The sequence below is a fragment of the Chiloscyllium plagiosum genome, chromosome 9 (genome assembly GCF_004010195.1).
Source record: "Chiloscyllium plagiosum isolate BGI_BamShark_2017 chromosome 9, ASM401019v2, whole genome shotgun sequence".
NCBI classification, from domain to species: domain Eukaryota; kingdom Metazoa; phylum Chordata; class Chondrichthyes; order Orectolobiformes; family Hemiscylliidae; genus Chiloscyllium; species Chiloscyllium plagiosum.
In genome coordinates, this window is record NC_057718.1 from 104,935,405 (window position 1) to 104,957,831 (window position 22,427).

Sequence of the window (22,427 nt, forward strand, 5' to 3'; positions counted from 1 at the left end):
GATCTGAAATGTCTCAAGTCAGCTCTCAACCTTCTTCTCTCTAATGAAAACAGCCTCAAGTCCCTCAGCCTTTCCTTGTAAGACCCTCCCTCCCTATAGGCAACATTCTGGTAAATCTCCTCTGCACCCTTTCCAAAGCTTCCACATCCTTCTTATAATGTGGTGACCAGAACTGTATACAATATGCCAAATGTGGCCACCCCAGAGTTTTGTACAGCTGCAGCATGATCTCACGGTTCCGAAAGTCAATCCCTCTATGAGTAAAAGTTAACGCACTCTCTGCCTTCTTCCCAACTCTGTCAACCTGGGTGGCAACTTTCAAGGATCTATGTACCTGGACACCAAGATCCCTCTGCTCGTCTACACTACCACGAATCTTACCATTAGCCCAGTACTCTGTATTCCTGTTACTCCTTCCAAAGTGAATCACCTCACACTTTTCTGCATTAAGCTCCATTTGCCACCTCTCAGCCCAGCTCTGCAGCTGATCGATGTCTCTCTGTAACCTACAACATCCTTTGTCACTATCCACAACTCTACTGACCTTAGTGTCCTCTGCAAATTTACTAAGCCATCCTCCTATGCCCTTGTCAAGGTCATTTATAACGATGACAAACAAGTGCTGACCCTCCGACAGTGCGGCACTCACTCAGCACTGACCCTCCGACAGTGCGGCACTCCCTCAGCACTGACCCTCCAACAGTGCAGCATTCCCTCGGCACTGACCCTCCGACAGTGTGGCGCTCCCTCAGCACTGACCTTCTGATAGTGCGGCACTCCCTCAGCACTGACCCTCCGACAGTGTGACACTCCCTCAGCACTGACCCTCCGACAGTGCGGCACTCCCTGAGCGCTACCCTCTGACTGTGCGGCAGTCACTCAGTACTGACACAATGACAGTGCGGCACTCCCTGAGCGCTGACCCTCCACGATAAGGCTGAAGCAGTTGCAGCAATCCTCACCCAGAAGTGCCAATCGAATGATGGATCTCAGCCTCCTCCAGTGGTCCCCAGCATCACAGATACCAGTCTATAGCCAATTCCATTCACTCAGCGTGATACCAAAAAATGCTTGGAGATACTGGATACGGCAAAGCCTGGGATGAGACTCAATGTTGATCGGTAAGTAGAGAGGGAGGGGTGAATGACCTGGGGATAAGTTTGGATAAAGAGAACTGTACTTTATAGAAAATGGGAGGGGAACCATGTCTGGATGGGAGAAGGAATGTGTGTTTCAGCAGCAGACGGGCTGAGGTTGGGTTTGATTTGAACAATAATTATCTGACTCAGTCTCCACTTTTATAACATTGTATGCTGAAATGAGATGATGACATATAGTGTGTGTATTTAATCATCATGTACTCCGGCACATCATTAATTTTACAAAATTAAATATATCAGATTATCAACTCTGTCTCATATTGAAACACTGGCTACAAGTTTATAAATATCTGCATAATTTCCAAATATGCATTAACAAAGGGCATTTTTTCACATGGGTCAGTTCATATTTTAATCATTGCGAAGTCACTGTATTATTTGAGTAAAAAGCAGCAGATGTTCAGAAATGTGAAACAAAAGGAGAGGCTGGGGCCTGCCAGCAGGTCAGTCAGTATGTTCCCAACTGGGGGCACATTTCAACCAGTCTACTGTCTAACACTGCTCAAAATTCAAACAATGTCAAGCAGCAGGAGAATGATTAACCAGCGGACGATGGGGATGGGGGAGGCAATGGCCTACTGGTATGATCACCAGACAGTTAAACCAGAGAAAGTGAGGACTGCAGATGCCGGAGATTGGAGTCAAAAAGTGTGATGCTGGAAAAGCACAGCAGTTCAGGCAGCATCCGAGGATCAGGAGAGTCAACATTTCGGGCAAAAGCCCTTCATCAGGAGTCTGTTCCTTGAATGCTGCCTGACCTGTTGTGCTTTCCCAGTGCCATAGTTTTTGACTGTTAATCCAGAGACCCAGGTAAAGGTCTGTGGATGAGGATTCAAAACCCACCATGGTAGATGGTAGAATTTGAATTCAATGAAAATCTGGAATTAAGAATCTAATGAAGACTGTAATGCATTCCCGATGGGGGGCGAGAAACCCATCTGGGTCACTAACATTCTTTAGGAAAGGAAACTGCCATCCTTACCTGGTATAGCCCACATGTGACTCCAGACCCACAGCAAAGTGGTTGTCTCTTAACTGCCCTCAGGGCAATTAGGGATGGGCAATAAATGCTGCCCAGCCAGTGACACCCTCATCCCATGAATGAATGAAAACAAAGGGCACTGTTTTATGATCATCCCAAGGTGGCCAGTGCTGGGGGCAATGGGGAAATGTAATTGCACGGAGCACGTTGTTGTAATCTGGTCTGTGGGGTGTGAAAGAGATGGAACCAGATTCAACAGTAACTTACAAAAGGGAATTGGATAGATCGTTGAAAGGGCTTATTCCTGAAACGTCGATTCTCCTGCTCCTCGGACGCTGCCTGAATTGTAGTGCTTTTCCAGCATCACACTCTTCGAAAGTAAAAATCAGTCAGGCAGTGGGCAAGGAGTGGACAGTGGGTCCAAATAGCCTCCTTCTGTGTCGTGCTCACTCAGTGGTGGCTCAGCTTTAAAATTTCCATCCTGGTTTTCAAATCCCTCCATGACTTTGATTCGGAGATATGATTCGGAGAAGCCGGTGTTGATTCGGAGGAGCCGGTGTTGATTCGGAGATATGATTCGGAGAAGACGATGTTGATTCGGAGATATGATTCGGAGAAGCCGGTGTTGATTCGGAGGAGCCGGTGTTGATTCGGAGATATGATTCGGAGAAGCCGGTGTTGATTCGGAGGAGCCGGTGTTGATTCGGAGATATGATTCGGAGAAGCCGGTGTTGATTCGGAGGAGCCGGTGTTGATTCGGAGATATGATTCGGAGAAGCCGGTGTTGATTCGGAGGAGCCGGTGTTGATTCGGAGATATGATTCGGAGAAGCCGGTGTTGATTCGGAGGAGCCGGTGTTGATTCGGAGATATGATTCGGAGAAGCCGGTGTTGATTCGGAGGAGCCGGTGTTGATTCGGAGATATGATTCGGAGAAGCCGGTGTTGATTCGGAGGAGCCGGTGTTGATTCGGAGATATGATTCGGAGAAGCCGGTGTTGATTCGGAGGAGCCGGTGTTGATTCGGAGATATGATTCGGAGAAGCCGGTGTTGATTCGGAGGAGCCGGTGTTGATTCGGAGATATGATTCGGAGAAGCCGGTGTTGATTCGGAGGAGCCGGTGTTGATTCGGAGATATGATTCGGAGAAGCCGGTGTTGATTCGGAGGAGCCGGTGTTGATTCGGAGATATGATTCGGAGAAGCCGGTGTTGATTCGGAGGAGCCGGTGTTGATTCGGAGATATGATTCGGAGAAGCCGGTGTTGATTCGGAGGAGCCGGTGTTGATTCGGAGATATGATTCGGAGAAGCCGGTGTTGATTCGGAGGAGCCGGTGTTGATTCGGAGATATGATTCGGAGAAGCCGGTGTTGATTCGGAGGAGCCGGTGTTGATTCGGAGATATGATTCGGAGAAGCCGGTGTTGATTCGGAGGAGCCGGTGTTGATTCGGAGATATGATTCGGAGAAGCCGGTGTTGATTCGGAGGAGCCGGTGTTGATTCGGAGATATGATTCGGAGAAGCCGGTGTTGATTCGGAGGAGCCGGTGTTGATTCGGAGATATGATTCGGAGAAGCCGGTGTTGATTCGGAGGAGCCGGTGTTGATTCGGAGATATGATTCGGAGAAGCCGGTGTTGATTCGGAGGAGCCGGTGTTGATTCGGAGATATGATTCGGAGAAGCCGGTGTTGATTCGGAGGAGCCGGTGTTGATTCGGAGATATGATTCGGAGAAGCCGGTGTTGATTCGGAGGAGCCGGTGTTGATTCGGAGATATGATTCGGAGAAGCCGGTGTTGATTCGGAGGAGCCGGTGTTGATTCGGAGATATGATTCGGAGAAGCCGGTGTTGATTCGGAGGAGCCGGTGTTGATTCGGAGATATGATTCGGAGAAGCCGGTGTTGATTCGGAGGAGCCGGTGTTGATTCGGAGATATGATTCGGAGAAGCCGGTGTTGATTCGGAGGAGCCGGTGTTGATTCGGAGATATGATTCGGAGAAGCCGGTGTTGATTCGGAGGAGCCGGTGTTGATTCGGAGATATGATTCGGAGAAGCCGGTGTTGATTCGGAGGAGCCGGTGTTGATTCGGAGATATGATTCGGAGAAGCCGGTGTTGATTCGGAGGAGCCGGTGTTGATTCGGAGATATGATTCGGAGAAGCCGGTGTTGATTCGGAGGAGCCGGTGTTGATTCGGAGATATGATTCGGAGAAGCCGGTGTTGATTCGGAGGAGCCGGTGTTGATTCGGAGATATGATTCGGAGAAGCCGGTGTTGATTCGGAGGAGCCGGTGTTGATTCGGAGATATGATTCGGAGAAGCCGGTGTTGATTCGGAGGAGCCGGTGTTGATTCGGAGATATGATTCGGAGAAGCCGGTGTTGATTCGGAGGAGCCGGTGTTGATTCGGAGATATGATTCGGAGAAGCCGGTGTTGATTCGGAGGAGCCGGTGTTGATTCGGAGATATGATTCGGAGAAGCCGGTGTTGATTCGGAGGAGCCGGTGTTGATTCGGAGATATGATTCGGAGAAGCCGGTGTTGATTCGGAGGAGCCGGTGTTGATTCGGAGATATGATTCGGAGAAGCCGGTGTTGATTCGGAGGAGCCGGTGTTGATTCGGAGATATGATTCGGAGAAGCCGGTGTTGATTCGGAGGAGCCGGTGTTGATTCGGAGATATGATTCGGAGAAGCCGGTGTTGATTCGGAGGAGCCGGTGTTGATTCGGAGATATGATTCGGAGAAGCCGGTGTTGATTCGGAGGAGCCGGTGTTGATTCGGAGATATGATTCGGAGAAGCCGGTGTTGATTCGGAGGAGCCGGTGTTGATTCGGAGATATGATTCGGAGAAGCCGGTGTTGATTCGGAGGAGCCGGTGTTGATTCGGAGATATGATTCGGAGAAGCCGGTGTTGATTCGGAGGAGCCGGTGTTGATTCGGAGATATGATTCGGAGAAGCCGGTGTTGATTCGGAGGAGCCGGTGTTGATTCGGAGATATGATTCGGAGAAGCCGGTGTTGATTCGGAGGAGCCGGTGTTGATTCGGAGATATGATTCGGAGAAGCCGGTGTTGATTCGGAGGAGCCGGTGTTGATTCGGAGATATGATTCGGAGAAGCCGGTGTTGATTCGGAGGAGCCGGTGTTGATTCGGAGATATGATTCGGAGAAGCCGGTGTTGATTCGGAGGAGCCGGTGTTGATTCGGAGATATGATTCGGAGAAGCCGGTGTTGATTCGGAGGAGCCGGTGTTGATTCGGAGATATGATTCGGAGAAGCCGGTGTTGATTCGGAGGAGCCGGTGTTGATTCGGAGATATGATTCGGAGAAGCCGGTGTTGATTCGGAGGAGCCGGTGTTGATTCGGAGATATGATTCGGAGAAGCCGGTGTTGATTCGGAGGAGCCGGTGTTGATTCGGAGATATGATTCGGAGAAGCCGGTGTTCGGAGATATGATTCGGAGGAGCCGGTGTTGATTCGGAGATGCCGGTGTTGATTCGGAGATATGATTCGGAGGAGCCGGTGTTGATTCGGAGATATGATTCGGAGATGCCGATGTTGGACTGGGGTGGACAAAGTTAAAAATCCCACAACACCAGGTTACAGTCCAACAGATTTATTTGGAAGCACTAGCTTTCAGAGCGCTGCTCCTTCATCACAACCACCTGCTTCCAAAGAAACATGTTGGACTATAACCTGGTGTTGTGGGATTTTTCCCTGTGTACTCGCTGACCTTGCCCTGTTTCAGTTATTTCACTGTCAGCAGCAGCTGTACCTTTAGCTGCCAGCCTGCTGAGCTCTTGAGGACTTTCTCTAAACCTGTATCTCCTCCTTTCCACCTTTAAAAGACTCCTTAAACTCAACCTCCTAGGCTGAGCTTTGGGTCACCTGTCCTGATATCACCTCTTGTGGTTCAGGGCCCTCCGATGGTCCTCGAGGTGGTTTACTATGAATACAAGTCACTGGGGTTAAGGGTGTGATGTAAATGCAGATTGTTGTTGTTGTCAGTCATACAGAAGTCTCCACACCTTCTCATCTTACAGGATTCACAGGGAGTGTCTGCCACTTTATTCTGAACATTCAATTACAAACCCCACGGATCCTACACAATTACACAAATATTCACTTTTGGAAAGTTTGCATTTAACACTAGAGGGGTAAGTGGGGGATTATCGAGGACCAGATTGGTATGGGGCCTACTACATTGCTCCATGAGGAGGGTACCGGGGCTGGGGGAGGGTAGGCTTGCAGAATGGTTTGGATCCATATCTCCTGGTTTTTGTCATAGCTTCTAGCTCCAACCCTGAATGATGTTCTCCCGTGGAACAATGTTTAAGACATTTGTTGGATGGGTGTTTCTTGTGACTGGTATCAGATCGCTCCAGGCTTTCTGGGAGGTGGGAATAACGTGCCAAGGTCACAGTGTGACCTGGTGTCCTACACTCAGCCCCAATGAGCTGTGAAGCCCTGTCCTAGAGTGATCATTGGTCAGCATGCTCCTACCCAGAGGATTGGAGACGGGGCACACTCCTCACCAAGTGAGTGTTGTACTGCAGCTGGGACAGAGTGGGGTCTGTGCTGGTCCTCAGCTGGGACAGAGTGGGGTCTGTGCTGGTCCTCAGCTGGGACAGACCGGGGTCTATGCTGGTCCTTAGATGGGACAGAGCTGGGTCTGTGCTGGTCCTCAGCTGGGACAGAGTGGGGTCTGTGCTGGTGCTGCCAGCTGGGACAGAGCGGGGTCTGTGCTGGTCCTCAGCTGGGACAGAGCAGGGTCTATGCTGGTCCTCAGCTGGGACAGAGCGGGGTCTGTGCTGGTGCTGCCAGCTGGGACAGAGTGGGGTCTGTGCTGGTCCTCAACTGGGACAGAGTGGGGTCTGTGCTGGTCCTTAGCTGGGACAGAGCGGGGTCTGTGCTGGTCCTCAACTGGGTCAGAGTGGGGTCTGTGCTGGTCCTTAGCTGGGACAGAGCGGGGTCTGTGCTGGTCCTCAGCTGGGACAGAGCAGGGTCTATGCTGGTCCTCAACAGACCGGGGTCTATGCTGGTCCTCAGATGGGACAGAGCTGGGTCTGTGCTGGTCCTCAGCTGGGACAGAGCGGGGTCTGTGCTGGTGCTGCCAGCTGGGACAGAGTGGGGTCTGTGCTGGTCCTCAACTGGGACAGAGTGGGGTCTGTGCTGGTCCTTAGCTGGGACAGAGCTGGGTCTGTGCTGGTCCTCAACTGGGACAGAGTGGGGTCTGTGCTGGTCCTTAGCTGGGACAGAGCGGGGTCTGTGCTGGTCCTCAGCTGGGACAGAGCAGGGTCTGTGCTGGTCCTCAGCTGGGACAGAGCAGGGTCTATGCTGGTCCTCAACTGGGACAGAGCGGGGTCTGTGCTGGTCCTCAGATGGGACAGACCGGGGTCTATGCTGGTCCTCAGCTGGGACAGAATGGGGTCTGTGCTGGTGCTGCCAGCTGGGACAGAGTGGGGTCTGTGCTGGTCCTCAACTGGGACAGAGTGGGGTCTGTGCTGGTCCTCAACTGGGACAGAGTGGGGTCTGTGCTGGTCCTTAGCTGGGACAGAGCGGGGTCTGTGCTGGTCCTCAACTGGGACAGAGTGGGTTCTGTGCTGGTCCTCAGCTGGGACAGAGCAGGGTCTATGCTGGTCCTCAACTGGGACAGAGCGGGGTCTGTGCTGGTCCTCAGCTGGGACAGAGCGGGGTCTGTGCTGGTGCTGCCATCTGGGACAGAGTGGGGTCTGTGCTGGTCCTCAGCTGGGACAGAGTGGGGTCTGTGCTGGTCCTCAGCTGGGACAGACCGGGGTCTATGCTGGTCCTCAGCTGGGACAGAGCGGGGTCTGTGCTGGTGCTGTCAGCTGGGACAGAGTGGGGTCTGTGCTGGTCCTCAACTGGGACAGAGTGTGGTCTGTGCTGGTCCTTAGCTGGGACAGAACGGGGTCTGTGCTGGTCCTCAACTGGGACAGAGTGGGGTCTGTGCTGGTCCTTAGCTGGGACAGAGCGGGGTCTGTGCTGGTCCTCAGCTGGGACAGAGCAGGGTCTTTGCTGGTCCTCAACTGGGACAGAGCGGGGTCTGTGCTGGTCCTCAGCTGGGACAGACCGGGGTCTATGCTGGTCCTTAGCTGGGACAGAGCGGGGTCTGTGCTGGTGCTGCCAGCTGGGACAGAGTGGGGTCTGTGCTGGTCCTCAGCTGGGACAGAGTGGGGTCTGTGCTGGTCCTCAACTGGGACAGAGTGGGGTCTGTGCTGGTCCTTAGCTGGGACAGAGCGGGATCTGTGCTGGTCCTCAGCTGGGACAGAGCGGGGTCTGTGCTGGTCCTCAGCTGGGACAGAGCGGGGTCTGTGCTGGTGCTGCCAGCTGGGACAGAGCGGGGTCTGTGCTGGTGCTGCCAGCTGCTGGCTCTGGGTGAACAAGACCATGTGCTGGTGTTGATAACCTCGCTGTACATTCCTGGAGATGTTTCTTATAGATAATAACAAGTTCTTGATGATTCAAAAACAGTTCAATCAGCCAGGCCCATCAGACAGTGTCTGAATTGCATTATTCATTCCAGAAATAAACTGTTTGAGAAAACTGTATCAGGAAGCAAACAGGAAGCAATTTCTTGGCTGACTGGTTCACCTGTCACCATAGTAACCACAATCCTATTTCCCGAGTGATGGAAAACAAAGACATTGCATTGATCCAAGAGTCCACCACAACATGAAAAGAAGTGGAGAGTCAAATTGGTGCAAACCTGAGTTCCCAGTTATGGTCGAGGTACCAGCCATTCCCACTGGATAAGTAGCAAATCCCTGATAAACTGAACATCCAGACTCCCAATTCTGGAATAACCAAAGTTGCAAGTCACCGCTCCAACCAAGCAGCGTGGATTTAGACCATGCTCCAGTATAATCAGAGGGAAACTGTTACCCACAAACTGTCAGTGAGTATAAGACCATCAGGTACAGAATAGCTAAAGCTGTGGGAAAGGTGACAGCAATGTTAATCAGAGACAATGTGAAGGGAGTGCAGCAAGTGATCAGTCAGCTCAGCTCCAGGACATCTCTGCAGGAGTTCCTCAGGGTAGTGTCCTCGGTCCAACCATCTTCAGCTGCTTCATCAACGACCTTCCCTCCATCAGTTGGGGGTGTTTGCTGATGATTGCTCAGTGTTCAGCACCATTCTCAATTCCTCAGACATTGAAGCAATCTATGTTCAAATGCACCAAAATTTGACAATATTCAAGTTTGGCCTGAAAAATGATAAATAACATTCATGCCACACAAATGCCAGGCAATGACCACCTCGAATGAGAGACAATCTAACGACCGCCCCTTGATGTTGAATGGTGTTACCATCACTGAATCACCCACTATCAACATCCTCGGGGTGGCATTGACCATAGCCCTATTTGTATCGCTTGCCTTTATTGGTCAATGCATTGAGTACAGGAGTTGAGAGGTCATGCTGCAGCTGTACAGGATATTGGTGAGGCCACTTTTGAAAAACTGCATTCAATTCTGGTCTCCCTGCTACAGAAAAGGTGTTGCTAAACTTGAAAAGGTGCAGAAAAGGTTTACGAGGATGTTGTTGGGGCTGAAGGGTTTGAGCTATAGGGAGAGGCTGAATAGACTGCAGCATCGAAGGCTGCCTGACCTGCTGTGCTTTTCCAGCACCACACTCTCGACTCTTGAGTTTCACTGACATCTGCCTCCCTTTGCAGGCAATACAGGTTCTTGTATTGTTTGGGGTCTTGTTGAGTGACCTTTTAGAGGTTTATAAAATCATAAGGGGAATGGATGGGGTGAATAGCCAAGATCCTTTCCCCGGGATGGGGGAATCCAAAACTGGAGGGTATAGGTTTAGGGCGAGAGGGAAAAGATTTAAAAGGGACCTAATGGGCAACCTTTTCACACAGAGGGTGGTGCATGTATGGAATGAGCTGCCTGAAGAAGTGGTGGAGGCTGGTACAATTACAGCATTTAAAAGTTACATGAATAGGAAGAGTTTAGAGGGATTTGGGCTAAATTCTGGAAAATAGAATTAGATTAATTTAGGATATGTGGTCAGCATGGATGAGTTGGACTGAAGGGTCTCTTTCCATGCTGTACATGTCTATGACTCTATAAACTGAACTGGACTAACCAGATACATGTTGTGGTTACAAGTGCAGGTCCATGAGTTCTGCAGTAAATAACTCAACTCCTGTCTTCCCAAAGCTTGTCCACTATCTACAAGGAACAATTCAGGAACAATACTCCCCACTAGCCCTGGGGGCAGCTCCAACAACACTCAAGAAGCTCAACACCATCCAGGACAAAGCAGCCTGTTTGATTCATAAATATCCCCTCCCTCCACCACTGACACTCAGTCGCAGCAGTGTGTGCCATCTACAAGATGCACTGCAGAAATTCACTGTCACTGGGTCAAAATCCTGGAATTCCCTCCCTAAGGACATTGAAGGTCTACCTACAGCACACGACTGCAGCAGTTCAAGAAGGCAGTTCACCCCCACCTTCTCAAAGGGCAACCAGAGACAGGGAGTAAGTGATGACTAGCCAGTGATGCCCAAATCCCCCGAATGAAAGTTTAAACCCCATAGTCCATTCTCCTGCCCCTCAATTTCTGGCCCTCCTCTATGAATATCTTTGGATGTTTACAATGCTGCAGTGGTGCCAAGACTTTAATAACCAGAAAATCCTAAATTTCCAATAATTAACAAAGTCTCACTCAAATTCTGGCAGAACAAACAAGCAATCTATTGATCAAGAAATCACCATAAATCACTCTCTTGTCTCATGTAAACCCTGAGCCCAAAGAGGGGCAAGTAATTTAACTAAAATATCTGTTCACTGCTTATGGGCTGCTGCAGTAGAAGGTTAGATGGAGAGAGATGTGACTGTAAGACCATGTTTGAATATTCTCAGGAAATGTCTCCCAGTCAACAGCGAAAAAAAATTATTTCAGCCTGCATCATCATGTTTCAACAATTGTGGCTTTAGCAGAAGTGCTCTTGTTGGGTAATACTGTCGTGTGTCATAATTGCCAGTTATATTGCAGCCTATATTGCAGGTTGTTCCTGTGATGGGGTCCGGTCAGTCCATTGTAATGAAGTCTGAGCTTCACTGACGGGGGACAGTGAGGACTGTAAATGCTAGAGATGAAGGGCTTATGCCTGAAACATCAACTCTCCTGCTCCTTGGATGCTGCCTGACCTGCTGTGCTTTTCCAGCACCACACTCTCGACTCTTGAGTTTCACTGACATCTGCCTCCTTTTGCAGGCAACACAGGTTCTGTTTGGGGTCTTGTTGAGTACAAAGAACTGTTATAGTGGATCTATTTACATATTGACCATGCTGGAGGGGACAAATTCAAGCCTAGTGAAATACGTTTTGTATGACAGAGCTGCTATTAATGGTGAATGTTTTGTTTGAGATACAACTCTCATCAGGTCCTGAGAGGACAGTATTGTGTGCTGAACTGGAATGGTGTTGTGTTTGACCCTGGCTGTAACAGGCAGCATTCTGCGGCAGGTTTTGGTGAAAAGTGAAAACCTGAGAAATATCTAAAAGGCGCTCACTGTGAGGGTGTACGCAGGGACCCTAACCCTGCATACTGCAACAAGCCAATGTTTAAAAGGCAGATCACAATTGTTTTTAAAATACCAAAACCATGCTGTCACTTCTTACACTTGATGAAAGAAAATAAAGTCACCGTAGTCCCACTCTTTCATTAGAGAGAGAGAGAGACAACGGGGGGGCTAAACCTGAGGGTCACCCCATCCCAAATGAGGTTGAGGCAGAGTCCTTCTTGGTTACATCAGCCAGTGCAGGAATTGAACCCACACTGCATCATAAACTAGCTCACCAGGCAACTGAGCTAACCCTGACTTTAAACCAAGCCCCAGTCTGTTCTGTCAGGATGTTATGGAAAATCCCATGGCTTTGTCTCAAAGAAGAGTGTAGAGAGTGTCATGGTCAATAATTGTCTCTCATTAAACATCACAAGAACACATCTGGCCATTATCACATTGCTGTTTGTGGGAGCTTGCTGTGCATAACTGACTGGCTGCATTAGAACAGCAACCGTCCTTTAAAATGTATTTCCTTCGGCCACCAGGAGGTCATGAAAAGTGCTACTGAAATGCAAGCATCAATTTCTTGGGAAACACTGAACATAACGTTTGAAATGGGCACAGCAAGATCCTGCAAACAGGAAACCTGATCATTTGTTCTTATTGACATTGGTCAAGGACAAATTTTAACCATGACACCAGGAGATCTCCCTTACTGTGCAGGGTTATGGACAAAGGTCAGACAGTGAGATTAGCGGAGGTGCTGTTACAGAGTACTGGATGGAAATTGAGGGGCTCACTGGCCGCCTCAGTGCTGTCACCATTGTATATCTATAGCACTGTGCTCTGTTAGAGCAGGAGGGGCTGATCCAAAGGACGGAGCCAGTCAGTAGGATGTGACCAGTATGAGGAACTGTGAAGGCTCGCATGGTGCTGTGGTAGTGTCCCCACCTCTGAACCAGGAGGCCAGGGCTCACGTTATACTTGTTCTAGAGGTGTGTGAGATAGCATGTCTGAATAGATTGATTCAAACCAGCTACTAGGACTGAGCTGGAGTGCTAAGTGATCACCTATTTGTTAATGACTGAGACATCAGGAGAGATAGCCACTTATCGAAATTAGCCGACGACACAGAGATAGACAGGATTGGATACACTGTCAGTGGAATCATAAATTACAATGAAGTATTGATCAATTAAAGAGTTACACAAAAAAAGTGGCAAATTAATTTTAGTGTGGACAAATGTGAGGGCATCCACTGTGGACGTTAAAATCAGAACATTTTCTAATGGAGTGTTTCCCAATCTTTTCCTCAATGTGACGCTAATTCCGAGGCTGGAAGATTAGTGTGACTGCACTGAAAATTGAGAGAGGGGAAGTGACATGGGGTTGGGCGTGGGATGATTTTTCAGAAATGTGGGGAGAGGACAGAGACCTGTGACAGTGATTGGGAGGATGCCATTGCTGAGCTCATAACCCCCAAAATTGCAGCTTGCGCACAACCCCCCCAGTCCCCTTGGGGTGCTGATGCCCAGTTTGGGAAACCCTGTTCTAAATGGTGAAAAGGAGGATGTGCCCAGTGGTGCTATAGCAGGAGCTGTGAGGGCTCTGATGGTCCAGTGGGAACAAGAATGCCACTGGACCAGTGGAGGTCCAGAGAGATTCGGTGGGGGTGGGGGTGGGGGTGGGGTCAGGGTCAGGTTACTCCAGCAGGAAGAACAAGAGGAAGTGATCAAAAGACAAATGAAATGCTGGTCTCCATATCTGGAGAGGGAGTGACACGGACAAGGGGGTACAAATTGGTTCTCAGCTTCCCAAAGCCCTGGGTACATCACACCTGGAGTTACTGAGAGGAGTTCTGGATGTCATTCCTGAGGAAGGAGATCTTGGCCTTGGATGATACCTGTACTCCCAACGAGGACATTACACTGGCATTGCATTCCCTGGAGTGTAGCAGGTTCGGAGGTGATTTTCTTTCTTTATTCCATTCACGGATGGATGAGGGTAGCGTTGGCTGGGCAGCATTTATTGCCCATCACTAATTGCCCAGAGGGCAGCTAAGAGTCAACCACATTGCTGTGGGTCTGGAGTCACATGTAGGTCAGATCAGGTAAGGATGGCAGTTTCCTTCCCTAAAGGACATTAGTGACCCAGATGGGGTTTTCTTCATAATGGTCATCATTGGAGTTTTTTTAAAAATTGGATTCAAGTTCCACGATCAGCCATGGTGGGTTTCGAACCCGGGTCCCCAGAACATCACCACTAGGTCATCATCTTCCCACGGTGGTTTTATCAAGATATGGAGAGGAACAAAGAGCTAGAGAGAGTGAATCAATTTCAGCTGATCAGTCAGTCTAGGATTAGGGGAGAAAACCAGACCTTTCACAAGTGAAATTAGGAAACATTTCCAAACACAAAGACTGATAGAGGTTTGGAACTCTCTCCCATGGCAATTGATGCCAGATTGACGACCCACCCCAGAATGACAGTCAGATTCAGATCTAGACCCCAGGATCGTGACTCAGATAGTTCAAATACAGAGTTGTGAAACTGGCTCGCTAATCCAGCCACACAGGAGGGCAAGCACCAACAACTTGTTTAATCAACCCATCATGAAGGAAACGTAATAAATGTGAAGTGAAGCAAAAGAAGCTCTGAGTATGGAAGAGGATTTAGTTTCAAATATGTCATTGTTTGTTGAATAACAACAGGCAATGAAACAGCATTTAATCTGTATGGTTGTACCAATTGTTCAGGTGCCTAAAGATATCAGGGTAAAACTGTAACATCTGCCCAGGATTATAATCAGTTTTAGTCACCAAGACTGACTCAAGCTGTGGCGGTGATACAGGGATTTGTTAGAAGGGCAAATCATTGAACCCCTACAGTGTGGAAGCAGGCCATTCAGCCCATGAGGTCCACACCAACCTTCCAAAGAGGCTCTACCCTTGTAATCTCACATTTCCTATGGCCAATCCACCCGAACCTGCACATTTTTGGACTGTGGGAGGAAACCCTCACAGACACGGGGAGAACATGCAAACTCCACACAGTTGCCCAAAGGTGGAATTGAACCCAGGTCCCTGGAGCTGTGAGGCAGCAGTGCTAACCACTGAGCCACCGTGATTCATGTTTAAGTGATTTTATTGAGTTCTTTTGTTGAGTTAACACAAAGCGTTAACGAGGGAAACGAGGCTGATGTGATGTACATCTTCCAAAGAAACGTTTGACAAAATGCCACACAGTGGGCTTATCAGGCAGCAACAAGCTTCGAGAGGTGGACAGATGCAGGAATAGTGTGGGAGTGGAATTGAGTGAGGGACGGTCCCTGGGAGGTTTATAGGATTCCGCCCCGTCATCCCAGACCCAGGGGTTGGGGTCAGGACCCTCGTTTTCCTTCAGGGACATGAATGAGCTCCACTTGAATGCTCAGGGCACGATTTCAGCATTGACAGTACAAATCCTGGAAGGATTGTGAACTTTGAAGAGGGCAGTGATAGACCTCAGGAGGACAAAGGCAGGCTGTGGGGAATAGATGGACATGAGACAGCTCAAATTTAAAATCCCCTTGATTCTTTACAAAGCTGCTTTTGGTCACGTAATGAGTCTCACAGTTACCCAAATGATACTCTTTTCCCTTGGGGGGAATTGGAAAGGCAGAATATACAACTTAGTAGCTGAAAATGTGTTGCTGGAAAAGCGCAGCAGGTCAGGCAGCATCCAGGGAACAGGCGAATCGACGTTTCGGGCATAAGCCCTTCTTCAGGAAGCAGGCCATTCAGGAAGCAGGTTCCTTTGATGCTGCCTGACCTGCTGCGCTTATCCAGCAACACATTTTCAGCTCTGATCTCCAGCATCTGCAGTCCTCACTTTCTCCTATACAACTTAGTAACCAGGAGATGTCATTCTTTAACCATAAACTAGAACAAATGAGCCCAATCAACTGATAGGTTTCTCTTGAGTGTATTTTTAATGACACACCTTAAAGTGGAAAAATTGCACCATCATTCAGACTGAGTTGACATAATCAACACTGACTTGTGTACGCTGTTTGTTCTCCACCCTGAGGCATTTAGATTCAAACCCTGAGAGATCGAACATACAACTCCCAGTAAGTTAAATGTCAGACAGATACCGAGTTCAAATGAAGAGTTGAGTGATGTATGTGGAGGCCTGATTGTCGTCTCTGTGGAAGTCACCTAATCTCTGCTCGTGTTCTTTCACTGAAACATGACCAAGATTCAAAAACTAATTATCACTCGAGCTTGTTCATCAGAACAAATCTCAGAAAACTGGCTGACAAGCCTCAAATCTCGGGATAAGCTGACTTTTACAGTCTTGTGAAAGAAACAATATGAAACATCCCCCAGTCACTAAACTCATTTTACCTGGTGATCTCCCCCACCCTGACTACCTCCAAGTTCATAGTCCCCCCAATCCCGTACAGCCCGTTTCTACCTCCTTCCCAAAATCCATAAACAGGACTTCCCGGACAGACCCATTGTTTCTGCCTGCTCCTGTCCCACAGGACCCACTGCTTCCTACCTCAACTCAGTTTTCTCTCACGCTGTCCAGTCCCTTTCCATTTACATCAGCGATTCCTCTGACGCGTTACGTTAGTTTCAGAATTTCCAATATTCAGCTCCAGCCGCCTCTTCACCATGAACATTCAATCCCTTTACACGGCCATGCCTCCATCAGGATGGGCTCAGGGCTCTCCACTTCCTCCTAGATAAACGGCCTGGACCATACCCAGCCCCCACTGGCCTCCTCCACCTGACCAAGCTCATCCTCACCCTGAACAACTTCTCTTTTATACTCCTCTCACTTCCTTCAGATTGAAGCTGTGGCCCTGGGATGGCCCCAGTTATGGCCGTCTCTTTGCAAGGCCCATGCAACATTCCTTATTCCAATTCTACTCTGGTCCAACCCACAACTCTTTCTCTGGTTTATCAATAACATCATCAATGCTGCTTCCCACTCTCATTTGGAATTGGAAAAAATATCCATTTCACTCCTAGTTTCGCGCTCTCATCTTCACTGGGTCCATCTCTGACTCCTCCCTTCCCTTCCCTGACATCTCTGTTTCCATTTCTGAGAATGAGCTGTCCATCAGCATCCATTGCAAACACAGCAACCAGTCACTCAATCCAATCTACTGTATCTGCTGTGATCTCCTTTACATTGGGGAAGTCAAGCATAGACTAAGTAACTGTTTTGCAGATCACTCGTGTTCTGCTGCAAAAATGACCTGAGCTTCCAGCTACCACCACTTCAACCCACCACCCTGTTCCCTGACTCAGTGGTTAGCACTGCTGCCTCACAGTGCCAGGGACCAGGGTTTGATTCCAACCTTGGGTGACTGTCCGTGTGGAATTTACACATTCTCTCCGTGTTTATGTGGGTTTCCTCCCACAGTCCAAAAATGTGCAGGTCAGGTGAATTGGTCATGCTAAATTGCCATAGTGTTAAATGCGTTAGTCAGGGGTAAATATAGGGTAATGGGTCTGGCTGGGTTACCATTTGGAGGGTCAGTGTGGACTTATTGGGCCGAAGGGCCTGTTTCCATACTGTAGGGAATCTAATCTCTGTCTCAGGCTTGCTGCTGTGCTCCAGTGAAGCTCAGTGCCAGCTGGAAGAACGGCACCTCATTTTTCAATTGGGGAGCGCACAGTCTTCAGGAATCAATATTGGGTTCAATAATTTTAGGGCCTGAACACCTCCTCCCATGCCCTTACCTCAAGCCCCCCACCAGGCCATCACATGATTACCACCACAAATGACCCATCGACAGCTCTAATAGCCCCCATTAGCATCTATTGATTCTCCCGGACTGACGGCGACACGGTGGCACAGTGGTTAGCACTGCTGCCTCACAGCGCCAGAGACCCGGATTCAACTCCCGCCTCAAGCGACTGACTGTGTGGAGTTTGCACGTTCTCCTAGTGTCTGCGTGGGTTTCCTCCGGGTTCTCCGGTTTCCTCCCACAGTCCAAAGATGTACAGGTCAGGTGAATTGGCCATGCTAAATTGCCCGTAGTGTTAGGTATAGGGGTAAATGTAGGGGTATGGGTGGGTTGCGCTTCAGCGGGGCGGTGTGGACTTGTTGGGCCGAAGGGCCTGTTTCCACACTGTAATGTAATCTAATAAGTGTAATATATTGTTTCAAAATGACTTTTACCAATTCCTCTGTCTGCCCGACTGCTTCTCGTGCTCTCTGGATTCCATCTCCACATTTATTCCTCCCCACTCCCCCCAATCCTATATTTACCAACCTTTTCCTTGCTATAATTAATTCTATAGAAGGATCACTGGACAAAATGTTAACTCTGCTCTTTCTCTCCCCAGATGCTGCCAGACCGGAGTTTCTCCAGCAATTTTGTTTTGTTAGGTTGGAAGCATCTTCCTCAGTTGCAAATTTATCTCTTTGTGACTCCATCCACTTGGTTTTCTCATTCATCTCTCCCCTTCTTTCGCAGTAAATGGCTTTGACTTTCCCTTAGTCTAAGGACATATTTTTACTGGAGCTAAATTGTTTCGGTAATGCTCATCCTTTTTTTGTCACATCACTCAAACCAATCTGTTCAAAATACAGAGTTCTTGGATGGAGGAGTTTACCAGAGTTTTGTTCTGCAGAGACACATGAGTATCTCTCGTCTAAAGCTTCTGAAACCAAAAACACTTAGGAGACACCACACCCTTTAAAAGAAACCAGTTAGGCTGGTACTGGGAGTGTCTGGGGAACATGTTAACCGGTTTTGGCCAGCCCACAATAAGCACAAGTTTGTACCTGGCTGTGTCTACAGTGATGAAAAATGGGATTGATGCTCTCAGCAACAGTTTGTAGTGGCCTACTCCTGCTCCTAATGATAGGGGAGGAGGAGAAAAAAGGAAAAAATAGGGAAATTATAAATGTTTATTTTTAATTTTTCTAAAGATTGATCTAAACAAAATGAAGTGCCTGACACTTTTACCAACATTACATTTTGAAAGACATCTTAATTTGTTTACAGGTTTTCATACATTGACACATTTGCCAAAGTATCCACCAAGTAATCCAACATCAAGAAAAGTATAAAATAACGAGATATGAAGTGTAACAATTAAGCAGCGAGTTCTGTTGTTAATTCAGTCTTCACACCACAATGAGATCACATCACCAATATCTCCTGGTTATTGCTCGCTCCCAGAATGGGACAAGGTGATCAGCCCGAAATGAACATTGTCAGAATGTTTCTGTCTCGGTCTGGCAGTGAAATGTGCAGACTCAGATGGACACACACCGCACAGAGGGGCTTGTGAAAAAAAACACTTGACAAATGCTGCAACACACATAAATAGGAAGGTTAAATGGAAAACAGCCAAGTGTTTCTGCTCCATATGACAGATCCTGATTGCAATACTCACAAAATTAGTGTGCCTCTGACAAAGTAGTTTATCATGAAACACAATCAGTAATCTCTCTGCTCATTGGATCTATCAGTTCTCAAAGTCTGTTCTTTTCCCTGGTAAATAACAGTGACTGAGAGCAAACACTGAAAACATGTAAAGTATTAGATATTCAATTGTCCCTTGAAATTAATCTTTTTACATTTAGAAATTTGTGAAATATTATGTAAATTACAATAACTTATAGAAAATGCAGTTCCTGCTGATACCAATCGATCTAATTAAAAGCTCGGTTTAGCAGATTAATTTGAAACACGTTGAAGCAGAAACTGCGAGATATTTCCCAGAAATAAGAACTTTATGACGAACATTACAGATTATGTCTCTTTATTTTAGAAGTGATTATTGATTGGAAGCAATAAAACATGTGATCTTATCAATAAAACTATTAATAAGTTAAGAGTATCAAGAAATATATCTTTAGTTTACAGAATCATCTAAATATCTAATACAATCGTTTGCTAACATTCCAATGGTTAATGATTCATTAAGACTAAAATGCATGATGTATATAAATAAGTATCTAGTGTCATACAGAACACAAACCACACCATCCATGTTACATTCTACAAAAACTATTTACAATCTAGACAATACCCTGACTAGTTCTGCTCTTTGTTTTAAAATATATATTTGTTAATGAGTTGTGCTGTCATTTCAGTGCAGAGACTGTAGTGCATGGTATAAACAACACACAAAAAAAGTCACTCCATTCAATGCCCTTATCCTCCCTCCCTACCCCTTGGTGCAGATGTCCCACACACAAACCCAGCAGAATAAATTATGCTAGCAGGCTCAGAGCCATCTCCAATTGGATTTTACTTCTGTTATGAGTGCTTCCCCCAATTCCCCAAATCAGTGACATTGGCAATGTCTGAACAATGGTTCCATGTTTCTGTTGAGACAGTAGACAATGGAGCCTGACACCGAGATAGCTCAGACCCAGATGGCTCTGCCACACAATGTGACGGCGAGTCTTTGACAGACTGATGGAAAACGTCACAGTTTCTCCTGACAGTCCCAAAAATATCCTAACCCAGTTTAGTCAGCTGCAAATCTCCGAAGATTTTTATCTTGTCAATTCCTGATAAGTCAGAGACACGATGGTGAAAATCAAAGAGCTGGTGCCCATCGACAAATATACGGAATCGTTGGTATTCGCAATGTATCTCCAACTGTAAGGATGTGCCAAATAAAGAAAGGGCATTTCAGAAAAGGTCCAATTATCAAAAACAAGTAGAATCATTAAAATATGCAGCATTTACCCAGAATATCAAACAGATAAAATATTAGCCATAATTTCATGGGAACAAGAGGCCATTCAGTGAGATCATATCTGAGCTGTGACCTAAGTCTTACACACTCACTTTTGCCCCAGCTTCCAAAACCTGCAAGCTCAGATTTCACCTTCACAACTGGTGTAGCATCAACGCCTTCCCACAAACTTCCATCACCCTCTGCTTACAGAAATATTTCATCATTTCACTCTTAAAAAGGTCCGTCCCTGGAATTGAGGCTTTGTCCTTGCTATTTTAATTCACTTGACCATCTACAGTACAATAATACTTCAAGTAAATTCCTTTAACCAGAGCAGTGGATGGAAGTAATAATAAATGTGGTACAAAGCCAATCAGACGAGGTGCACCCCGTGTTTAATGCCAAGTGTGATTTGTCCAATCTCCCTCTGGTCAGCTCCCAGTTCCTATGCTGGGCAGTGCTGGCATGTGGAGTCAGTGAGACAGTAACAACGCTTTCCACAGCTGGAATGATTGATTAACAATAATTGTCTGGCTTGACATGAATGACAGTAATGTGGGTTGGGAGGGACTAGGGAATTGCCAGCAGAAGATGATATCTGTGCCTTTCAGGAATGGAAGGACAGAAGGTGGAAAAAGGCAACTTTTCCTTTAAAGAAATCAACACAAATTTTAAAATTTAGCATTTTTCTCCCTCCACAAATACGACGTGTCTTGTATTCAAGTCTCAGGTCATGTACATATCCTTCTTTCTGAAAGTGTCAACCATTACCATGTTTAACAGTAGTTTATAATCACATTAAAACATTCTGTCAATGTATAATTCCAAACGAGCACTACTTTCCTATTTGCACTATTTGAACGGCAGTTGCTATCAATAATAAACCCATCTCTATTTCGGTGCAGTAACAGCCACTGAGCGCAGAAGAATACAAAGTCACAGGAAGCGATGGCCTTTGGTCTGTTACCAGCAGTGCTCAGAGACAGGGTTTTGACAGGGTCTAGACCTTGTAGGTACTTGAAGGGGAACTGTTATTGTGTAAAGTTATTCTGATCCTAGTTAGGTAGCCCATATATGACATGTTATACAGTAACTCAGGGGTAACTCGAGATGGGCAATAAATACTGGTCCAGCCAGCAACACCCACGTCCCATGAGTGAATTAATAAAACACTCTGTCCTTAGTACAAACAAAATCCAGTATTTATGGAAAGTCATGAGACACAAGTTCCAAGTCTCAGCTGGACAATAACAAATAAAGTAATTAAAAAGTATGTATTAAAATACTGGTAATGAAATGGTTTAAATATTTTAACATGAGCTTATAACAATTAATAGTCTTTCTGCAAGTTGTAGAAATGTTTACAGTTTCTATAATCTTACTTTACAAAGTGGGTCAAACATGGTAATTCACTTCTGTGTGATCACGGGAAGTGGTGATGTATCAGAGTGACCCAGACACCCCCGGCTAATGTTCTCAGACATGGACCCCAATCTCTTCAAGGCCAGTGGGGAGATTTGAATTCAGTACAAGAGTAGAGTTGATAGTTGATCTCATAGCAACCATGTACCTACTGTCGATCACTGTGAAAACCCTCCGGTACACTAACGTCCTTTAGGGATGGAAATCTGCCATCCTTACCTGGTCATAGAGTCATAGCAGTTTACAGCATAGAAACAGGCCCTTCAGCCCAACTTAGCCAGTTTTCACAATTAAACTTGTCCCATTTGCCTGGGTTTGGTCATATCCATCCATGCTGAAAAATGTGTTGCTGGAAAAGTGCAGCAGGTCAGGCAGCATCCAAGGAGCAGGAGAATTGACGTTTCGGGCATAAGCCCTTCTTCAGGAATGAGGAGGGTGTGCCAAGCAGGCTAAGATAAAAGGTAGGGAGGAGGGACTTGGTGGAGGGGCGTTGGGAATACGATAGATGGAAGGAGGTTAAGGTGAGGGTGATAGGCCGGAGAGGGGGTGGGAGTGGAGAGGTCGGGAAGAAGATTGCAGGTCAAGAAGGCAGTGCTGAGTCTGAGGGTTGGATCTGGGA

General features: G+C 47.3%; 2 protein-coding genes across 9 annotated transcripts in view; one reads left to right on the top strand and one right to left on the bottom strand.

The window, feature by feature from the left end:
- The first annotated feature begins 6,072 nt into the window (after positions 1-6,072).
- On the top strand, positions 6,073-9,192 carry LOC122553134. Of its 8 annotated transcripts, none has more exons than XM_043696701.1 (2): positions 6,073-7,709; positions 7,743-9,192. In XM_043696701.1, the coding sequence occupies exons 1-2, from the start codon at positions 7,183-7,185 to the stop codon at positions 8,554-8,556; spliced, it is 1,341 nt and encodes a 446-aa protein (XP_043552636.1). In that variant the 5' UTR covers positions 6,073-7,182; the 3' UTR covers positions 8,557-9,192. The 8 variants fall into 8 exon arrangements, with proteins under 8 accessions (XP_043552636.1, XP_043552635.1, XP_043552639.1 ...); XM_043696700.1 differs by having other exon boundaries at positions 6,073-7,706; positions 7,740-9,192; XM_043696704.1 differs by having other exon boundaries at positions 6,073-7,150; positions 7,477-9,192.
- Positions 9,193-18,909: 9,717 nt separating this feature from the next.
- The window catches only part of LOC122553282 (galectin-related protein-like), a 29,001-nt gene continuing 25,483 nt past the window's right edge, over positions 18,910-22,427 (bottom strand). Inside the window, exon 5 of the mRNA XM_043696870.1 lies at positions 18,910-20,304. Within this exon, the coding sequence (XP_043552805.1) occupies positions 20,161-20,304 (144 nt within the window). The 3' untranslated portion in view covers positions 18,910-20,160. The remainder of the gene's footprint in view (positions 20,305-22,427) is intronic.